Genomic DNA, 23,254 nt, shown 5'->3' with positions numbered 1-23,254 from the left:
CCTTACAGAGAATGCTGGTTTCAGTTTAGCCTTTTTAGATGGTAATCTATTCAACCAGAGGTCAATTTCGACTTGACAAAGCAAAAGAAATCTGAAACTAATTAACTACATTACTGAGTGGCATTTCGTGAACTGAGGGACCAACACCCCTGTCATGTCACTATTTTCACTAATGATCAAAAGATGATATGGTATCATCTGTTGCTCATTACACGATGTATTGCAGCTGTGAACAAAAAGGAATTGATGTCCCTCGCGGGTTAACTTCAAGTCAGACAGTTCCAAGTGCCGTGAATAGACAACTAGTAATGTAGCATATTGCACCAAATATTTCATAAATTCCCAGCGAAGAAATAAAACACAACAAAACACAAGGTTTATCGAATATTGGCACAGCTGTAATGGGTGAAATAATCTGGCATGGTCACTTATAATTTAGATCTGCTGCGTGTCATAGCATACAGATTGTATAAAAATATTGTGTAATAGGACGACTTATTCTCGACTGAGTGTTGACAACGTTGTCAAAACATCGTTGTCCTTTAGGATGATGTCAATGATAACAATGACAATATCTGTATATCACCTGTACCATTTTATCAGTTTCGGGTTATCATGGTGATAAGGACAATCAATGTCTTTCAAATTTTGTAAGATCTTTCCTGTCTCCTTCAGGAATATTAAAGTCCTTTACTACTGTTTTCTCCTCGAAATTGAAAATTGAACTGAGGTTGTCCAAACTGTCCCCTCTTTGTTCACAGAAAGAAAACAGGGTACAGATCTTGCACATGTAGGCGTTTAAGAACCCGGGTATTTTCTGCCATTTTATTTCTTTCGTGAAGAGGTAGGACGGTTCGCACCGGCGGTTGACGACGTTGTAGCGATAGTAGGTGAGGTAAGGTCGCACTTGCAGAACCCGGGGTGATCGTTTGCAATCTGGGGAGAAAATACAATGTTATGCTGCAGGTGAAAAGGTTATTTCAGAATCAACTGCTTCTGTGTCTCTCGTACGTATGGGATAGAGCACCAAGACCTGATGACAAATTGCTGTGATGATTATATTTCCATGGGTAGTCGTAAGTGTCATACCCTTATTGTAAAGATTCGATTCGAGGCCAATAAAATATTCACTAAACATCTTTCGAGGCATATTTTAAGACCTTTGGTGCAAGCCCTTGACGAAGACTGACGGTTATTTCTCCCGAAAAAAGCTTGTGAGATTTCATGTCGATCTTTGTTTTTAGCAAACATTTATGCATATTGTTATGACGTGAGACTGTTTTAAAATCTGAGCGAAAACCTAAATGTACGTGACACTGTAGTAGGCTCATAAATTATCTATGGTTGGCCTGACCTGTTCAACGACACTCAAGAGATTGTTAACGAAGGCGCCCAATATACCAATTTTAAACACACATGGCTGGCGGGATCCTCAGTAACATTTACCTCTGCCAATGCTTAATTCGCAAGTGGTGAGTCAAGAAGATAAAGAGGTTAAGGGTCCTGTATCCTGTTTGTAAAATATTTGTAATACCTTATATGAAATCTGTCATCTAAACAAAAATAGCTATATATGGCACTGCTTGAAGAAAGTTTTTTTTAGAATTAGATTTGGTAAATATTAATATTTCACTGACTCAATCATATTGGAAAATACATGGCAACCTATACATCTTTGTGAATATGCTAAATGCATCATTCTAAAACAAAAGGGTTATTTCCTTTGCGTTAACTGACAGGGTTTATATTGTGAACCCCTTCCAAAGTTGATGTTATGCTGTTTGGAAATATGTTACTCTTTCTTAATGCTTTGTTTGCACGTAATGAAAAGTGATTTTTAAATGTACGTAATTAATGATGTGTTTGAAAGGTAATTACTCATACACCTGGCATGTGTAGCCCTTACTCTTTACAATCCCGCAAAACTTATTTTTCTATATATGTCTGTTAGAAAACACTGGCTGTAAAGAAATGGAATGGCTGAATTTGGCCTCCTGAGGTAGTGACCGAAGCATTCTGGTTACCCAGTGTTGAGAGCGAAGCACCCGAGGTCCTACTTCTCCCCACCAAATGGTCGATTACTTACTTTCCCTACCATAACAGAGGAGGAGTGCTTTACTGCACATATAAGCCGTCAATGATGGATAATTAGATGACCATGTACTGAAGCTACATAACAGTACCTGAAGCGCTAGTAAAATCAATGTAACGACCGCAGGCCTAACTGTAAACATGTCACCTAACAGTGGCATCTTTGTCGGCTCGGTGACTGAAGTAAAACGTGCGGACACCATTTGCGCTTGAAACTGGACGATATATTTCACATGATTTCAAACGCTCACAGATCATCTGAATCTGAATATTAATAATGATATATAGAGTCTGGAAAAAGTAAAACCTGGGAAGAGGTCTCACGTTAAAAAAGTAAAACAGGGAATCGAGCCTTACTTACAAAAAATAAAATCTGGGAGCAAACAAAAATCTCAAATGTCATTTTTCCGGGAAAAGAAGCCATGTTTAATATATAGTGGGAAGGGTTTATATGCCTCCATAATCGTATATTTCTCAGTCTAATTCAGTCTACTTTGGGAAGTGCATATAAATAACTAGTATTTTGTCTCCCTCTCAGTAAGCAGTGTAAGGGATAGAATGCATAACTACTGTGTCAGCAAATGCGTGAAAGGAAACATCTGTTGCATTGCGGATGGGTTGATCTGTCTTAGTGTTTGTCGGTATAAACGTTTGAATAAATTGCTTGAATAGTGAGTGAGTGAGTTTACGTTTTGAACGGTATTCCAATTACATTACTGCGTGCCAGCTTGATGGGTGAGTGAGTTTAGTTTTAGCATTATCACGGCGGGAGATTCTAGATATGCGCTTCACACGTTGTACACATGTGGGGAATCGAACCCGGGTCTTCGGCGTGACGAGCGAACGCTTTAACCACTAAGCTACCCCACCTCCCCACCCGAATGCAATACAGAATATATTTTAGTAGTAAGAAATCAGGAAATACACCAGAGCCGTGGGTGAATATTTCTATTGGTAGTCATTGATGCTTTTGTTGTAAATGATTCCTGGACTTCCGACCTCCGGTTTGACGCTTTAAACAAAGGGCAACTCCAGGTCACGTGTGACCAATGAAGATACCGTATAATTAACAACAAATACAAATCCAATGTTTGAAATGAGTGACATAGCACTATAGTTCCACACATGTTGTAAACTTTAAATGCGTATACCGTCTAGATTAAACAGGTATCGGTTTATATGTCTTTAATGAACGCTACAAGGGCCCAAGTATTTCGGCACTAATAGGCTGGTCCTTGATTCTGTAATGAGAGGTGACTCCTTTTCAGGAACAATGATAGCTCATCACTGGTGCTGTCCTTATTATTACTTGAAATCATAGTAAACATTTCAGTGATGAGCACTGGGCATAACGTAGAAACCGCTAGAGGCCGTGAGGCATCAGGGAGCCTGTCGTCAGGAGTGACAGGATCTTTCCAACATCAGAACCTTTGTGCCAAACCAGAACTGGACTGATGACTGATTCAGACTTGATCCGACTGACAAGGTAGCATATACTGTCTGCCATGTTCAACCAAACTCTATACACTACACGCCACTTGGCTTGTCTAGGGGGATGGTGTTTGCATATCAAGAATGGACACCTCCAGTTCTGGTTTGAATCAGGTACCATCCTTACAGATGGGGCTGTTGATGCTGAAAATGGTGAATGTTACAACAGATGTTTCTGAAGTACTCTTAATCGTCGTATACCTTTCTATCCTCTCAAAATTATTTTGCTATTAACCGAAAGATATGAATCCGAGTTTCAATATGGCCGCCCTGGTAGCCATATTTAAATTCTGTTTGATTATTTGAAGTTAGTATGGTAATGTTGCAACTGTACAGATGGCGGACCGTGGTGTGTCAGCTGCTATAAATAGACTGGGAGTAATTTAGGCTTATTTGGAAGGATCCAGAGATTCTAGAATAGCTTCTTAGTGCATGTAGTCTGAACCCATCGAATTAGAGAGAGTTCTAGACAAGAATCTATAATTTAACACTGGATTCATTGTACCAGGTGCACACACGCACGTTTAAACCAATTAGTCATCTCCCATATCATTGTTAGTTAAACAATCATAAGGATCAAATGCCTAATTAGATACATCAAGAAGCGCAGTGGCTAAGGGATGTTGGGTTTAGAGTTAGAGTACATTTTATCTGAATGCGTTCTGAATTACAAAATATCTTTCTTTGCTTGTTTGTCATACTGTAATTGTTGGTTGCTAAATGCGGCGTCAAACTACACTAAAAATGAAATTATTTGTTTTTGTCAAATACAGGTTGCCGTTGCATGGCAGGCATACTACTGTATGGCATAAGGCAACATACACTTCGTGTTCTTTTTTTAATCGTTAATTAAAAACGAACTTTCCCTAATTTTTTTTGTTAAAAGAGTATATATCAAATCGGTATGAGTAATTGCATAAGCACAAACTTATATGGATGAACAACTTCATTATTCGACGTTTCGATAAATATCCTTGTATCGTCATACACACCTACACACACACACACCTACACACACACACCTACACACACACACCTACACACACACACACACACACACACACACACACACACACACACACACACACACACACACACATACATACACACATATTCAGAGACTGACCGTTAGTCTGGGTCATATGAAATCAGATCACAAAGATAACATGGTCCTTTAAGGGAGGATGGAATACCTCACTCCTCACCCCATGATGTCCTTGTGGCACTGTAATGGATGCCAATGTAGTACAGTGCGCTCTGCACAACTCGGAACCTATCTTTTTCGGATTTCTGTATGAAACAGACTGAACTTACGGTACCGACGTAGTCGTTCTTTGTTTTCATTATGAAAAAGGCCGTGCATCGCGGACCCTCATTATTTCGCATTCCGGACCCACATACAAGTAAATCCCCTTACCCCTCAACCCCACTGACGTTGGTAACAAAGGGTTTCCTCACTTGAGTGAATGTTGTTTTTTCTGTGGAGTCATCAATATTACAGTTACAGTTACATCACGATATTATATCTGTGAATAATGGGAGAACCGGATTGAAGGCTTCGGTACTAGTGACATCACTCTCAGTTTCCGTCCTTTCCTCTTTCACCTTTAACACTTATTTTATTAGAATTTATTTCATAACATTTCTAAACAAACCGCAGCCACATAGAATATTGCTGAATGTGGCGTTTGAAAAAGCCACAGCACCCATTATCTTGGTCTTCTTTGTTGCCATTTAGACACAATTTAGCATCGATAGTGATAAATGTTCGCCTACGTTAGAGCCGGGCTCCAAGCCTTCAGAATGTGCATTTCTTCATTACAAGTGACATCACTCTGAAATTTTAGATCTTTTTCTCCTTTTCTTTAACTTTAATAACTTATTTATTGTCTACTTTTTACTGAAAAATAATGTTTTTAATTGAATTTTGACATTATCTCCCTGTGATATTCGATATCTCGTAACAATGATAGCATTTGATTCCGTACTTGAGTGCATCAGTTATGTGATAAACCCGATATATGTTATATTGAGGAAGTCTATGTGTGGATTTGGTACGACTTATCATATTCAAATGTTTTAATAGCCTTTCCTCAATCCTACCAAGAGCACTTTACACTCTTGGGAAGCGTTCTTAAAGTGTGAAGATCATTTCTGGTGTCTCCCGCCGTTATATTGCTAAACTATTGCGTAAAACTACTCACTCACTCACTCACTCACATGCTTGAAAATAAATACATGAATGAATAATGCTAGTCTCTTCACAATTCGGACTATATGTATATGTGTGTATATTTTACTAATGACAGATCTGTAAACCGAAAGGTAAATGGGAATGGCATCCAGAGACACGCTGAGAAGGTCAGAAAATGATTTGAGTTTTAAACGTAACTCTATCCGCTTTGGTATATGATATAATGTATGAAGATAAAGTCGGTACTCAGCCATACAACAAGCTCAACAGACATAACAAACAACAAATTAGTATAGTTCACCTGGTGGAATGTTCACATTGCCTGTAGGACAACAAGCATAGAGTTTCTCCTTCTCGCCCTGTATTCTCTTGCATCGTTTCCCTGCCGGACAGAACGAGTCCTGGAACAATATACCAAGGTCATATAGTAACTAAGCTTTTAATGAGAGCCTAGAATACACTTATAGCTAATAGCCGTGTAATTACACAAACCGGGATACTGTTCCGATAATTATCAGTGGATGAGTGTGTTTTTACGCCGCTTTAAGTAGATTCCAGCAATATCACCTGAAATGGGTTTCATAGATTGTACCCACGTGGGGTATCGACCTTGGGCATGACGAGCGAACGCTTTAACCTTTGGACTACCCCTCTTCCCGAGATGATGATGGTTTGTGGTACTACCTTATGAACTATAACAGTAAACGTGAGAAGGGCAGACAGTGGACGCGAAGTGAACTGGAGGTATACCGAAGACAAGATAATGTAAATGTCTACATGTGACAGATACCTTGTACGGATGTAGACAGATACCATGTACGGATGTAGACAGACACCATGTACAGATGTAGACAGATACCTTGTACGGATACAGATGACTCACCATGCACGGTATGCTTACTCGACAGAAGCATACATCAGCCCTGATTGGACCTCGACCGCACAGGTATCGACAGATGGCTTCCTTCTGTGCTTTCGGAGATCCAACTTCTCGAAGCATATCTGGGGATGGACGAAGGAAAGGTTGATACATTCGTTACTTCTTTGATAACAACAATATATCAGGATCTGATGACCAATTCTCAAGCTAACATGTACATTAATTGGGAAAGAATCCTTCGTTTATGTGTTTACTAGGTGCCGCTGTGTTTACAATGTGTCGCTAGGAGCAGGGTTCTGTAAAGTGGGAATCAACAGTTTATGTGGTTATAGAAGTCCTGTCGTTTTCTTAGCCCCCCTGAGTTAAGCCGGCCCCCTTCTACAAACTGCTCTTTTTGGTCCTCAAAATTCGGTTTATCTTCGGTAATGTCCTTTTAAAAATGCTCACGGTAATGTTTACTCCGCTTCAAAATATCTTAGATACTTGTGGACTGAAGTAACAGAGTTGTTTATTCAACGGACTGTTATTTTGTCAGCAACGTCCGGATTACAAAGCATTGTGCTCTTATCAAGTTGTCTGTCGGGACTGTTATTTTAGTCCGTAATCCGTAGATGAGAGAGTGCAGATCATATCAAGCAAGCTTTAACTATAAAGAAAAGGCAATTTTGCCTGCACTCAGAATCTAGTCCGGATTAGGGAGAAACCTGTTTCACAAAGAGTCCTGATTTGACAGATCTCACTATAATAATCTAGTCTTAACAACATCTGATAATATGAGCAACGTCGGGGTGAGAAGACACGCATGAAACATGTGACAGAAACACGACAACCATAAGTCGTAAGGACATTCAGAAATGGATGTGAATAACACGACGTTTCGGAGTGTATGCATGCTCCTTCAGTTAGCAATAATGGCATCATCACAGGAAGCATGTTCCCAATTATTGCTGTCAGTTTGGGAACATGGAGACACCGAGATTAAAACTAACGTGCAACGTTTCATTGACATGATTAAAAGCTAAGTTTTGAAATAAAGATAATCGGATACACATATGTACCTTCATCTATCTTCAAAGTACCGTGAACGTCCGACTCACATCCAACCAACGTTACCAGCACGAGGACACCCGCGAGGTACGCCATGGCGTCCGTCTGAAACATATCAACATGTCAGTAACTTGACTTAAACTGATTAAATCGGAAACATAATTGTCAGAAGTTGTTCTTGGTTGTGGTAGTCTGCTAGTAGTAGCAGCAGCACTAGTAGTCGCAGTACTAGTAGTAGTAGCAGTAGTAGCAAAAGGAGTAGCATTAGCAGCAGGAGTAGCAGTAGCATCAGCAGTAGTAGTAGTTGTAATAGTAGTAGTAGTAGTAGCTGTTGGTGGTGGTGTAGTAACAGTAGTAGTAACAGTACTATTAGAAGTTGTTGTAGTGACAGTACTAGTAGTAGTAACAGTAGTAGTAACGGTACTAGTAGAAGTTGTTGTAGTGACAGTACTAGTAGTAGTAACAGTAGTAGTAACGGTACTAGTAGTAATAGTAGTGGTAGTTGTAGTAGTAGTAGTGGTGGTAGTAGTAGTAGCAGCAGAAGCGGCAACGATAGTGGTAACAGAAGCAATAGTGGTGGTAGTAGTAGCTGTAGTAGTAGTAGCAGCAGCAGTAGTAGTAGCTGTAGTAGTAGTAGTGGGTGGTAGTAGTAGTTGGTGTACTAACAGTAGTAGTAGTAGCAATGATAGTGGTAACAGCAGCACTACTACTACTACTACTAGTTGTAGTAACGGCAGTACTAGTAGTTGTAGTTGTTGTAGTGACAGTAGTAGTAGGATGGGTAGTAGTAGTAGTAGTAGCAGCACTAGTAGTGGTAGTAGTAGTAGCACCACCACCACAACCAGTAGCAGTAGCAGCAGCAGCACTAGTAGTAGTAGCAATGATTGTGGCAGCAGCAGCACTAGTAGTGGTAGTTGTTGTAGTAGTAGTAGCAGCAGCAGCAGCAGCTGCAGTAGTAGTAGCTTTGGAAGCGTTAAGATCTGTGCGTGCTACAATTCCATCCTTTTGGATGGATGGATCCATTTCTTGAACTCCATCAAACAGCCACAGTCCCAAGACTTAGTTTCTCATCCGAGCGTTACGCGTCAGTGATCACTGTTATGGTTACTGGGTTAACAAGAGCGTAGCCTATAATAGAATGTTCATGTGTCAGATAAACTACTTTGTAAAACACAATCTCGTTACTTAATCACTCTATGTCGTTGAACGGCTTCGTCAAATTCACAACAGATTTCTCTTCGTCAGAGGAACGTCTTAGATTTAGTTATGATAGTGAGTGACAGTGGACGGATTCTACAATTCTAGACACCTGTCATACATGTACATAAGTGATCACAAAAACATGTGTACCCTGGGGCTCAGCAATCATTCTCTGACAACACCGCTGATGTCAAATCTCAAAGCTGTGTTAATGACATGGTTAGATATATTAAAACATTTACGAATGTAGCTTCCAGAGAAAATTACAGGGGTATCTTGTGCATACGCGGTTCACCAATATAATCTGTTGTCATAAGATTTGTCTTTATATGATTCATCAGTCAGTACAAGTGACAAATACAAGGAACTAAACCCTGTCCATATTCATAACAAATAAATAAAAGAATATGTTCAATTTCATGTGTTTGCATTATCTTTTATGGAGGATGGTCTATTTCAAGTGTTTGAAATTGAAAACCTTTCTTACATAATTTAACATTTGAACCCAGTTTGATGAAAACAAAAACAATAGATAATTAGTTTTACGCCGCACTCGGCATTATTGCAGCTATATATCTGTGAATAATTGAACCTGGACCATACAATCCAGCGATCAACAGCTTGAGCATCGATCTGCGCAACTAGAAACCGATGGCATGTGGCAACCAAGTCAGCGAGCCTGACCACCTGATCCCGTTAGTCGCCTCCTACGACAAACATGGTCGCCTTTTATGGCAAGCATGGGTTGCTGAAGACTAATATTCCATCCAGGACTGCTTGGGCCTTGTGTCAGTCTAGAGCTAACACGAGCTACCCAGTTTAAGAAATAATTTCACGGCTTTATCTCAGTCTTTGAGTAAATTGTTTATTAGACATGAGCAAAGGGTTCGACTCTCATTTTGATAATGTGATAGTTCTATTGTTTAGGTCTATGCATGACACATTCAGAAGCGTCCGGGTTGACAAGGTGAAGATGGTGTGGGGATTTCTAGTTAGCGGTTGTTGAAACTGAAACCTTCTGGATCAACAAAATAATTCTATTGTTTTCTCAAGGCCATTTATTTCACCCTCACTGCACTCTGTTGCTACACTTTCTGCTGTTCCCTATGTCATGCTTGTCGTAAGATCCCACTAACTGGATTGAGTGGTCAGGCTCGCTGACTTGGTTGACAGATGTCATTGTATCCCAACTGCGTAGATCGATGCTTATAATGTTGATCACTGGATTGTCTGGTCTAGACTCGATTATTTACAAACCGCCGCCATATAGGTGGAATAATGCCGAGTAAAACTAAACTCACTGACTCACCAGATGACACAGAGCTTTGACGTAAAGATACCACAGAAAGCCTTTGTCGCCTGGTTCTCTCACAAAAATGATTTGTGTCATTACAGTGAGTTTAGTTTTACGCCGCTTTTACCAATACTCCAACAACATTACACCATGTGGAGAAACGAGCCCGTGCTTTTAGCGTGACGAGCGAACGCTTTAACCACTAAGCTACACTCATGTGATTACGGAAATCCAGAAACGCCCACAGCACTAATTCTATCTGCCTACCTAGGGTGGGTCTGCCACACGCCAGTCTAAACGTTGACTTAGGAAGAGGAAGAAGTTTATCGTATTTTGGGCCTCGGACCCACATCCATTACATCAGTTTGGGTATGGAATATTTTTCAAGGATGTAAAATAATGATGTCATTTCATGAGGTCATAAAAGAAGAGAATGCAATGTCTGGAATGCATATTACTTTAGTACATATCTGGTGTGTACAGAGAATTCTTACGTTATTAAGAGTAGGACATGTAAAAAGTGGATTTCATTCTCCATTCCTCGTCTACATGACATACAAATCCTTCCATTTTTATCAATCCCTATATTTTTCTACCTTCATTTTAACGATTTGTAGGATTCATATCGTGTACTTTCCTTCAAATCCGAAAGCCAGCTTTGAAACATATATTTATGAGTGTTTCCTGAATTCATTAAAAAATATACGCACATTGCCCACAGTCTGAAACAACCAGACAATGCCGTACGAGGTTGAAGTGTTGTACAATTATTGTCCTCTGGACAGGGTACGTAAGTCAACTTGTACTTACCAGGATTTTTAAACGTAGCATTTTGATATTTTAACTTTGGCTAACATTTCTTACAATCGCCAGAAGCTGAAGGGGTGGTGTAAATCCAACTAGGGTCCATGCAGGTAGCAAAGGTACTGTAAGTCCCCATGGTCCCTGGTATGGTGATCTACCTTCTGGGTTTTTTTGCGATCTATAGCCGGGTTTTATATCGTATTGTCCAAATAATGCTATTATTTTTAACTTTCCTTGGTAGTTTTAATTCTACTTGTGATATTCTTGTTGTTTAACAGTCCTTCGTCGACAATGCAATATAATTATTTCCATTTCAAAGTCAAATATGTTCTCGTCACGATATAACTGAAATATTGCCAATGTGAGTTAAATATTAACTCACATAACCGCATGAGAATAAAAGGTGTGGAATGTGTGAAGCCTGCGGTACCATTCATAAGTCCGCTTTAGATGCAACCGACCTATCACCAATGGGCATGGTTGAACTATTTCCCATGATCTAACTCACAGCCCACGATGCACCAGTCTAAACGTCGACTTCATCATCATTAAGTGGTTATTTTGATTGACACGCTATGTGCTTAGTCTTCAGCAGCCAACTTGCCTTGAAGAGGGGATTCACCCTTCATCCTACTCATCCATCAATGTCTCTTCGTTAAAATAAAGCATTCATTAAACTTTCACTTGGAATACGTCTCTCATCACCGAATGTCAGTCCGTGGATTTATCAAACTCATAAACATGAGAGGACGCGCCAGTTTCGTATAGGCTAGAAGCCCTAAGTGATCCAGGTGTGAGAAATTTGCTATTTTGGCCATAGCCACGATTCCAACACACGATCGTAGGCTTCTCTAATCCTAAAGTGAAACTTCAGATCCGACTCTCCATATACATTAAAATGCATTCTTTATATTGCCATTTCATGCTACAAACGTGTGTCGTTGTGAAAGTACATGTGCACATGTTTACGAGACTAAAAAAGGACCATAAACTTCGTAGATTGTAAATTTATACTGCAATTGCTATAGACAGACCTTCAGGTGGTTTTAGAATATATTTTCAGTGATAATCAGTTTCAGATATGTTCTTTTTAATATTTACTCAAAGTTAAACAGTTCATCAAAACCACTGAGCCAGTTATATCGAATCGTTTTGTAAAAATGCAATGGTTGACTAATCTGCTTTTGGCAGTATTGGCTTGTCCCATTTCACTTTAGGTATAACTCGTTCAGCTTACTGAATGTCAATCCAGTCGCAAAACTAACACTGTTCAGTGAGTCACTATTCGCCCTGTCAGGGAATACCACAAATTACTCAAGAATATACCACAGCTGAAATCCCTGAAATTCCTAGTCAAGTTAATTAGTACTTCCTAGACTCATGCGGATCCCGTACTATGGCTCTTCCTTGTGTCGGTGCCAGATTGGTTTAACGCCGCTTTGAACGGGAATGTGAGTTGTACTGGGGTTCTTCAGCCATGGGCTAGAAGCCCTAAATGATTTGGGTTTGTCTGTATGACATGTCACTTTTTCTTTCCCGTCTGTGTTGTGCATTCCGAATGTGATGAACAATCCACATTTCAAAACATCTTAGGTGACCATTCGTAACTATTCGTCTCTTTCCGTGACATACGGCTTGCCGGAATGAAACGAGTAGTTACGAATGCTCAGGTGACACCGAGCATGTTCACTCGGCAGATTTTTCTCAAATACCATTGCCACTCAAACGTTTCTTGATCAAGGTTACAACATTCGGGCCTCAGTAACCTTCCAAAATGTTTATGATAGACATGTTGAAGATGTTTCAAAAAGTGATGTCCGATGCACTTCCCAATATTTTGCTTTTAGTGGCATATGTTTTGTTACGGTTGGCATCGATGGGAGAAGATACGCCCTCATTGCAGCTGTCATATGGTACAATATCTTTTTGATAAATGTATGACCTAGATGCAGTCTGGATCGTTTTCGATATTTCATGAGCTGGCCAAGGGCTCTATTTGGTGCATGACACATTTGCTATCCTAGATGGCTATATTGTTGATTGTTTCCAGCGTGTGTATGACCTTAGAATTACATACAAAATATTCCCCAACCCCGAACCATCACCGGCTGATGACCACACAGCGGACTAGCACCACGTATGGATGACATTAATCATCAACGACATAATATACCAGTAATTTGTTCTGTTAAACAAACATTTAAAACTAGCTTTCACTCTAAAAATGCTGCAGTTGCTAATTCGGAAATGGACACCCACCTTTGCAGCTATCGTTGTGGACATTCTCCCTCGACTGTCATGGGTGCTCTACTATAGATTGACAGTTACCGTCGAGAAATATATAATAGGGAATCATGCATTGACTACCTGACGCCTACCACATGTCAGGTTTTAATGTATCACAAAAACAAATGCTTTGAGTGATCTCGCTATAAAAAAAATCACAGTGCATCAATCACCCCAGCTCCCTGATTTATAGCGGAGAGAAATACATGCGATAGTTATGAGACCCTTATGTCCATGGTGGGGAAGACATTGTCATTGAACAATATTTGTATGGCAGTCCACGACGTCAAGTACAGTATTTCCGCTTGTTAGCAACTACAATGGGCTATCGTGCTTCACTCTCAAACATGAGTGGTTTAAGTCACTGTAAAGAGAAAATGTACGGCATTTTATTTTATGCACTTACAGGGAATTAAATTGAAAATGAATGCTACATAAACATGTATATGAATCGTTATTAGAAGACCAATACTGTACATTAATAAGTATTTAAGTATTTAGGTTTGGGTTAAGTAAACTTACTAAGTGACATATACTTACGTAGTAAGTCAGTTGTTGGTGCTCTGTAGCTCGTGTTTATAATGTATCGTCCTCCATAGTTAAACTGTTTCAGATTTAATTACTAGTTTTAAACATCTGTTAGTAATAATCTAGTTATTATATTGTTTACAGGTGTTTGATTTAGTTTTTAACCCTCATTATAAATCTGTACCGTGTTTCAGTCACTATGTGGCTAAAATATTGTCCATGTCACTTGAAATTTTAACTCACTCACTACCGTTTGTTATACTATTCCATCAAAAGACAGGGAAAGAGACTGTCATTCTCAGAACTATTACATCACTGACTATTGGAAAGTGGAAAGGAGTCTCTAAATAATCCCGGCAATCCCATTCCAATTTATTATATATGCTGCTGTAATCCTACCTCTACCATCAGGCATTAGATGTGATTGTATGAAGTGAAATGTACACAAAATGCTTTCTTTAAAATGGCCATTTCCTATTTCTGCCATGAGTCAGAGAATTCTATTCCTTTCATCTCCAGACAAGCAGCAAACATAAAGAATATAAATGTATGTACTTTGTCGCCAGCCTTTGACGTCATATAAAGTAGTGTGGTGGCAGTCATGCTCACTCTTTCCTGACATTGTTGAGACGGAAGTGGAAATTAATGTGAGACCCAGATTTACGTGATTGCGGAGTACGTGCATCCAATGTAATGTTTATATTACACTAGACACAGTGACTTATATGTTGGGATGAGTAGAGGTCACAACGTCCAACAATATCTCATGTCTCCCGGATGAGAAGATGTACACATAACAAGTGTAAGGCATATATACCCTTCTAAGAAATGTATTAATCCTATTTAAGCGTACATAAAGCGATTAATCTTGAACATATATGAAGGACTTGGAACACACGGATGGGAATATGTGTGTGTCAGAGTTTGCTTGGAGAATTCGTGGCCATTCTTCTTGCAAAGTGTTGGCAAGTTCTGCAAGTATCTGAGGACAATGGTGACATTTACGGACGCGTCGATCAAGTTCGTGCCAAAGATCTTCGATCAGGTTAGGATGTGACGATTTGGAAGGCCAAAGGACATTGAAGTTTGCATCGGCGAGCTGGGCACCTGTTACACGAGCTACGGTGTCGTGGTGAAGCGGCTCCCTCTGGTGGTTAAAACGTGGGAGGAAGTGAGGTCACGGGATTTCGTTAGTGTGGCGATTTGGTGCAAGATTGGATTGAAACACTCTACCCGTGTTTTCCCATACCATGACGCTACCCATACTATATTTGTCCATCTGTCGAACGCAGTTTGGCGCATAAAGGTTGGTGTCCACATTGATATACACGTCGTACACTACCCAACCGTTGTAGGAAGGAACGAACGCGATTCATCGCTGTACCAAACGCGTCGCCAGTTTCCTCAGGTTCCTATACAGTGTTACACCATTAGGCCAGGTCCATATGCTAGAATTCTCACCCCTCTCAGATGATGCCTGATGGTTTGGTCGGAACGACCAGACACCTGTTCCGGAGTGTCCGTTGCTGCAGCAAATGGGGGATGTGGATGAAACACCCGGATGAGTCCTGAGCAGGAGTGGGCATTCTTGGTTTTCCACTTCTGGGACGATCTGGGATCAAATAGAAGCATGTATATCGATGCCATAATCAAAACATGGCGCTGTGGTAGATGTGCAAGTGTCTTGAAACTTCGACCCCTTGCTTTTAAACGTCCAGTGGCGACGTTCCGGTCAGTCGCATTCAGTCTTCGAATTTAGTGTCTTCATTTATGTCGATGATTTCGTAATGAAATGATGAATTTGGTTTGGTCGTAAATACTCAATGTCGCTACCCATGTTTCAGACACACTGCACGTGCATTACTTGGAAAGCTGTTTCGGCATGCGTTTGCACACACTAAACACGACATGACTAAGGATTCAAACATAGGAATTGACAATTACTGTCAAAACATATCGAAATGAACTGCTGAAAACGCATGTTCTTTTCAAGGGTGCAGTACACATCACACGATAAAGTGACTTACTTACCTGTACTCTTGAGGTGATACAACGTGCCACGACGTCAATCAATATCAGTTGTCTCCAAAATAATGTTCGGCACCTTTGATCTCACCAGTAACCATATAAGACACGTAACTGAGCCCAACAGTTTGAGTAGCATCGAGCTGAGATTTATGTATGCCCTTTAGGTTGCGTGAAGGCACAGCGCGTGTTAGTTGTAAACTTCAAACGAACAAAAAAGGCGTGATTAGACGATACAGACCCTAGGGCATGTACCATGGGCAATAAATGATTCTATACATTAATATATTTTCATTTTCATATAATCATCTTAACATATGTTCTAATTAAAGGGTAGTGTGAATATAGTTGAAATATACTGAACAGCAAAAGAAACGCAACTCTGCTTTCTCTGAGGCTTTTGAATAGAAGACATAAACATGAACGTTTACTTTCATGATTTCCCCCCGAAACTGCGTTTCTTTTCCTGTTCGGTATATTGCTTAAATAAATCTACAACCAGGGGAAAATAACGCAATGCCAAAAAGTAAGAAACCCCTTGATTTAATCACCCCTACACATTTTGTTGTAGCCTGTCACACAGACCTTGAAATACAACGTCGAACACCCGTGTCGTATATAAAGAATGTCTTTTGGCTCCTTTTCATTATGCACACTCTTCAAAAATGAAACTTGACAAAGGAAAAACAATAATTCTTAGAAAACAAGCTGACGCAAGCCAATCACTGCTGAATCCCAGCATGTGGGGGAATGGTTGCCGACGACAAAATGTTTAAAAAAAGAAAAAATGTAGCGTTACACCAACGTCTAAAGTGAATCGCTAAAACGCGCCTTCGTGAATATTCTTCGAGAAAATATGTTAATTCTTCTTTATAAGTAAATTCTTCGATGAAATTATTGCCAGTGTAAATTCCATGAACTTTAATTGACTGTTTATTTACCAGACTGACTTATTCTATTTCGTCAAAATTAATGTAGAGAATGAGTGATTGAGGTGATTTGAGGTATGTTGCTTTACGCCGCATTCAGCAATATTTCAGATACATGGCAGCGCTCAGTAAATAATTGAGTGTGGACCAGACAATCCAGTGATCAACAGCTTGAACATCGATTTACGCATTTGGGATACTATGGCATGTGTTGACCATGTCAGTGAGTCTGACCACCCGATCCCTTTAGTCGCCTTTAACGAGCATGGATTAACGAAGATCAATTCTAACTCGGTAGTGACTTAAATATGTTTATCCAAACAGTAAAATATCCAGTCTAGTCCTGTCTGGAGTTTTGTCACACTTTTACCCCTTCTGGGTTAATAATTTGTCGAGAAAAGAAAGTAATACTTTCATTTGAGTTAATCATTCAAAACATTAGGACTTGGAAAACTTTACGTCGCTGAATGATTGAGTTGGGTTTTTTCGTCGCTTTTATCAATATTTCTTAAATGTCCCAATCGAATCCTTGCCTTTAGCTTTAACCACTAGAATACCACTACCTCCTGCAAACCGTATGAAATACACCATCAACAATAACACCCTCTTTCTATTCCTTTGTATTCAGTTTCCAGGCGTAGGTGCATACTTTCTATTCATTGGACGTTTTAACAAGTATACTACTCATTAATATGTAACAGAACATCCAAGATCCCATAGGGCTGTAGTTAATTTCGTAGTATTCCGTCACATCTTCATGTTGTGGGCATTCCTTCATTGGTGTATTTCTTTATGACTTGCCCACAATCTTATTCTGAAAACCCGGCATGATCGATGTGGACTGAAAGTAATATTGGCAAACGATGTGCCTGCACTCAAACTTGGACATGAGGTATGTTTTCAAATAGAGCTATTTCATCTCCAGCCATCTGTAATATTGTTCAGGGTAGTTGGTATATGTATTATTTCTATCTTTTGGTGAACGTGGGATTAGACTCTAAAGTCAAGTGCCTCACTCTGAGAGTTTGAATCTCAATTAACCATTCCCACCCACCATCCAAACCAAAAAAATTAAAATAAATAAATAAAAAAAAAACCCCAAAAAAAACCCCAAACAAACTGCGACTGGAATCTGTACGTCCTGAAAATGAGTAATCCCAAATAATAAATTAAATATGTTCATATGAAACTGTCAGAGAACTTGTATTACTACAGTTACTCTATCATGTCATGACAGATTATCTACAGCAATGTGAAACAAGTGCTCCTTAACATATTTTGAGTAGTACATGTATATGTTTGACAGCGAAAGAAAATACGCCTGGAAAGAATAAGATCGGTGACATGGCCTCTCATCTATAGTCAGGGGCAGTGGGGGTAGCCAGTGGGGGTTCGCTGGTCACGCAGAAGACCCAAGTTCCATTCCCCACGTAGGTGCAATGTGTAAAGCCCATTACTTATGTCCCATCATATTGCTGAAATATTACTAAATGAGGCGTAAAACTAAAGTCTTCTATAGTTGTACAGGTATGCGTTCGTACATCAATGCACGTGCATGTACGAGGGGATGTCAATAAGTTTTGAGCCTTAAGCATTTTTCATACCCAGGTGTCACAGCCTATGGTACGACATTGAACCTTGGGGTGTAGCTGATGTGATATATAAGTTGTGGCATCCTACTCTCAGAAGTTATCTGAACAGCTCACATTGACAGAAAGAGACCCCCCTCACGGCAGTGAAAATGAATAAAATTGAGTATAGAGCAATAATTAAGTTTTTAGCTCTTGAAGGAAAAACTCGGCTAAGAACATTGAAGAAAGGCTTTCAGCAGCTTAAGGGAAGTCTTCCCCTTCATCTGCTACCATCAAACGATGGGTCAATGAATTTAAGCATGGTAGACTGGCGTTGCAGCCGGTGCTGTCCAGGAATGCGGGTACGAAATCTTGCCGCATCCCCCCTACTCTCCAGACCTGGCACCAAGTGAAACACTTGCGTAGATTTCAGAATGATAATGAGCTTATTGCTGCTACTGAGGCTTGGTTTGAAGGCCAAAATGGCGCCTTCTACAGAGATGGCATCAGCGCCTGGCAGAAAAGATGGAACAAGTGTCTTGACTCACAAGATGACTATGTTGAAAAATAAAAGTGGTTCATACCAATATTTTGTGTTTTTCTATGCAAGGCTCAAAACTTATTGACATCCCCTCGTATGTGTTGTTTCCTATGGTTTGTATGTTTGAATCTGCATTTTTCAAAGAGGATGATCTCACGGGCCATTCATGCCTGGTACTTTACATCACGACGGCCATGATAAAAAACATTTGATACAATGGACGCTTTGACCATGAATGTACACGACACTGGTACGGGTAATATATATCCCGGAAGATTAGTGACGTGAGACACATCTGATTACTGCTGATTGAGAAAGCGATAGAAAAGGAAATTTGCTCGTGAAGTAACCGCCATAATCTACAAAGTCTCAATGATGGAAATTCCACAGGAAGACCCAGGTTGCCATTACTAGGTACATACAAACGCGTTAATCCGTGTGCTATTTTTCGCGCTGTTCCTTCAGTTACCACTGCGCCCTTGTAACAAACTGAGAAAAAGCATAAATAAATAATGACTTTTTCATTTTTTGTTTGCTTTTTTTCTAGAGTTGGTCTCTTGTTTGTAGCGGACTCCGCATTGGTTTAATTCTTTTGCGTCTTTTTGTGTTTTGTGTTATAGTGCAATTCATCGGGGGTGAGCATGTTTACATGAGGATTGGTGATGTACAAACACAAGTATGTACTCGGGTAGATAGGCTATACATGAATTACATAGATAGAATGTACACAGGTAGATGAGATTAATTTATCAATAAGTCCCAGGCACTTGGTAGGTACACTCCTTGGTCGCGGTTGATGGCTGGTTTCTGTCTCCGGATCTCGATGGCCGCTTGCAGTTTCCTTTGGCGCCAGTTGTTGTTGTTGGTAGATAGTATCCTAGTGTCCTCCCATCGAATTGAGTGTTCAGGGTTCTTGAGTATGTGTTCAGAGATGGCCGATTTCTGGTCGAGTTTCCTGACTGAGGTCTGATGTTCCTTCATTCTGGTGTTGATTGGTCTCAGCGTTTCTCCAATGTATAGGTCGCCACAGTTGCAAGGGATCTGGTAGATGCATCCTCTCGGGTTAGGGTGTTCACAGCTGGGTCCTTTACAATTCATCGGTATCATTTTGTCTCAAACCGGCTGTAATTGGTTTCAAACCGTTAAAATACATCATTTCTTTCTTCAGATATGGCACAAACAAGCTTATATGATGTAAGAAACGCAACGAAAACCGAACACATGCGTATTCACGAATGAATGATTAAAATACTACAGCTTACGTCAAATTGCATTGCAATTTACGTCAAGGATTGTTACATTTTTCTGCTACTATTACAATTTACCTTTCACAACAATTTAGGTCGTAACAAATCCGTAGACAACAGACATTGCTGACCGCTCTGATGTCGAGTTCTCTCAACAGTGCTGGTGAAGTCACTGTGTACTATAACCCTGACATTGGTGGTCACATGTACTTTACTGTCTCTGGGTCTCGCATCCATTGGGCGTCATCCTTGCTTGTTTTTTTCTGTGCGGTCGAAAGTCGAATGCTGAAGGGACCTCAAAGGAAGTATTGGAATATTGCATTTCTTTCCTATACCATATAATGTCTTATATATTAGTTCATGTGAATGAAACAGACATTCCAGTGTCTTGGAAAGCAGCCTTCACCAGAATCACGCCTTATGCTCGTTTAAATGTTTAGTCATGTAAAAATATCCTTTTGTTATCAACGAATTCCAAGTGTCGTGAAATATATGGCTTAAATATCTCAAGCTGTCAACTCTTGGACGGATATTACAGACCGAGAAAACATTTCACTTTAACCAAATTCAATAGTTCAAAACACGTTAATGATCCATTAGAAGTTGATAACCAACATTATAGATTGTTTCCAAACACTGTGTTGTTGTTGTTGTTGTTGTTGTTGTTGAAATAGATATCCCCCTTGGTATCCCCCTTGAAATAGATATCCCCTGAATATCGTCCTTGACAGGTCCTTGACAGGTCCTTGACAGGTCACGGCCTGGATAATTTGAATGTACTATTAGTGACTTAAAAACTCACTGTGAAGCAGAAGTAAAAGTGTTAAATGGTTTCTAACCGCACCTCATGATAAAACAAGGCATGCACAAAGAAGCAAGGGATAAACTCTAATAAACTACAAGTGAAAGTATAATAAAAACAAACTTTTTAATCCGCTAACATTGTTTTCAATATTTTCTGCTACCGTACGGGAATAATAAATTAAGGCACAGGAATGTCTGTGCAAGAAAATGCTTTAGACATCTCCGAGGCAGAGGAGGAGAGGGGGTGGGGAGATAGGGAGCTAGGTGGGCCAGATGATGTGGATGCGTGAGTCTCATCGTCCTAACTATCATCGACGACATTTTGCCGATGTTGAGTCTTCTGAATGTCAGGTCAAATACCGATGCAGGTTATCCTTCCTCTTCACGACTTTAATGTCATACCCACACCCGCTCCTGCGATGGACAACACGGGGGCAAGTTGTCCTTCCTCTTCACGACTTTAATGTCATACCTACACCCGCTCCTGCGATGGACAACACGGGGGCAAGTTGTCCTTCCTCTTCACGACTTTAATGCCATACCTACACCGCTCTACATACACCCGCTCCTGCGATGGACAACACGGGGGCAAGTTGTCCTTCCTCTTCACGACTTTAATGTCATTAAGACAGAAGCAAAGACGAAGACTTCAACGAAATAAGAACGAGTAAAGTTGTGACCATATGGAGTAGAAGAAGCGATCGTAAAATATCGCCTAGTCATCCCCCCTGCGCCCCACACCTTAACCATAACCCAGTCAAAAGTTACTCCAGTTGCATAGCTTACCAAGACAAGCACGGCCCTTAACGGTTATGACTCGCCCCGCCACGTGTTGTAACACGTCACGGCAGGCGTTTGCTCCCCCTGCAAACTGCAAAATAATTTTACTGTTGAGAAATATGTTTCAATTTGTGTATTAATGACTGCACCGGCTTAAATTACTCTCTTACAGCAATTGCATGAATTTTTATATGTCGTTTAGATGTAGAATAAGTATTGATAAATCCTTGCTACTAACTACTGCAAAGTCTCGTTCCAAAAAAAGAAAAAAAAAAATAATAAATAAATAAATAAAAAATAAAATAAAATAAAATTTAAAATAAATAAATAAAATAAATAAATAAATAACCGAAACACTACATTGTTCAATATGATTTTAAAATATCTATATTAAATCAAAACCAGCAACAGTTCCTTTTCTACGAATGGATCATCGTTTGAGGATGAACATATGAAATATTTCATGGCATGTGAAATACAATCAAATGAGGGATGTAGAATATAGGATGACATAGAGCTATGGAAATTACGATATTTAAACATGGAAATCCACACAATCAATATATTGCATAATTAATAACGTGCCCTGTTTGTTTATAACTAGATATATGTCACAGCAAGACTTGCAGATTGTTTAGGTGGTTTACTAATCACTCAAATAAGAGTAATTGTGTACAATTGTAAGATGTGGGATTATTAGCCAATTACAACATTGTCTTAGCTAACTTTACATTGTATGGGGGATGAACATCTGGAATATTTCCTGAATTGTGAAGTGCGATCACCGTGGGATGTGGGACTTTTTGTCAATTATTTTAGCTAATTTGCCATTGTCAGTGCTGACGGATGCGCGTGTTAAAGAGGCGGCTAACATGGTCGGATGGTCAGACTCGCAGTCTTGAGTGAAACATGTAATCGTATCCCAGTTGCGTAGATCGATGTTCATGCTGTTCGTCACTGGCTTGTCTAGTCCAGACTGGGCTACTTACAGACCGCCGCCACAGAGCATGAAACAGCAACCAAATCCAGCGATTTGGCACCTCCCTCCGCGAGTGTGGGTTCGAATCCCAGATCTGTACTTTACTGAGAAAGTTGAATCCGAAAACTAACACGCCATCTAGACCAAGAGCATATATAAAGCTCACATTACGTGAAGAATAATACGTGACTTCGGATTTTTTTCAAAAAAAAAACAAAACACAAAACATGACAGTCGTGCAAAAGCAGTTTCCCGGACAACTATGAGTCATATTCACCCAGCTCTTGTTTTATATTGACTGCGCCTTAAATCACCACAAAAGTCGCTAAAATCCGTATTTAAATATGATTTTTCTTTCACGCCCATGTTTGGTATTGAGATCAATGCTGAAATACTCAAACAACGCGGTCAGGCTTTACCACGTGGGTGTCACATGTCTTTGTTTACTTCTCGCGTTGTCTCATACTATCTCGCGTGATTTGAGCATTGCCTCGACAGAATATCATTTTGAGCAATTGCTGGACCCCCCTCTAGAGACAGTGGGTTTATTATCGAGTATAAAA

General features: G+C 39.9%; 1 protein-coding gene across 1 annotated transcript; it reads right to left on the bottom strand.

Moving 5' to 3' along the window:
* Nucleotides 1-614: 614 nt before the first annotated feature.
* Nucleotides 615-20,375, bottom strand: LOC137295155 (uncharacterized). Its single transcript, XM_067826476.1, has 6 exons — nt 20,344-20,375; nt 15,847-15,919; nt 7,715-7,808; nt 6,660-6,778; nt 6,078-6,177; nt 615-936 (listed from the first exon to the last, which is right to left on the bottom strand). Exons 1-6 carry the CDS (start codon nt 20,373-20,375, stop codon nt 632-634), a joined length of 723 nt encoding a protein of 240 aa, XP_067682577.1. The 3' UTR covers nt 615-631.
* Between the last annotated feature and the right edge of the window lie 2,879 nt (nt 20,376-23,254).

The sequence above is a fragment of the Haliotis asinina genome, chromosome 8 (assembly GCF_037392515.1).
Source record: "Haliotis asinina isolate JCU_RB_2024 chromosome 8, JCU_Hal_asi_v2, whole genome shotgun sequence".
Lineage (NCBI taxonomy): Eukaryota > Metazoa > Mollusca > Gastropoda > Lepetellida > Haliotidae > Haliotis > Haliotis asinina.
The sequence above is the reverse complement of the archived record's forward strand: the minus strand, read 5'-3'. Positions and strand labels throughout refer to the sequence as shown.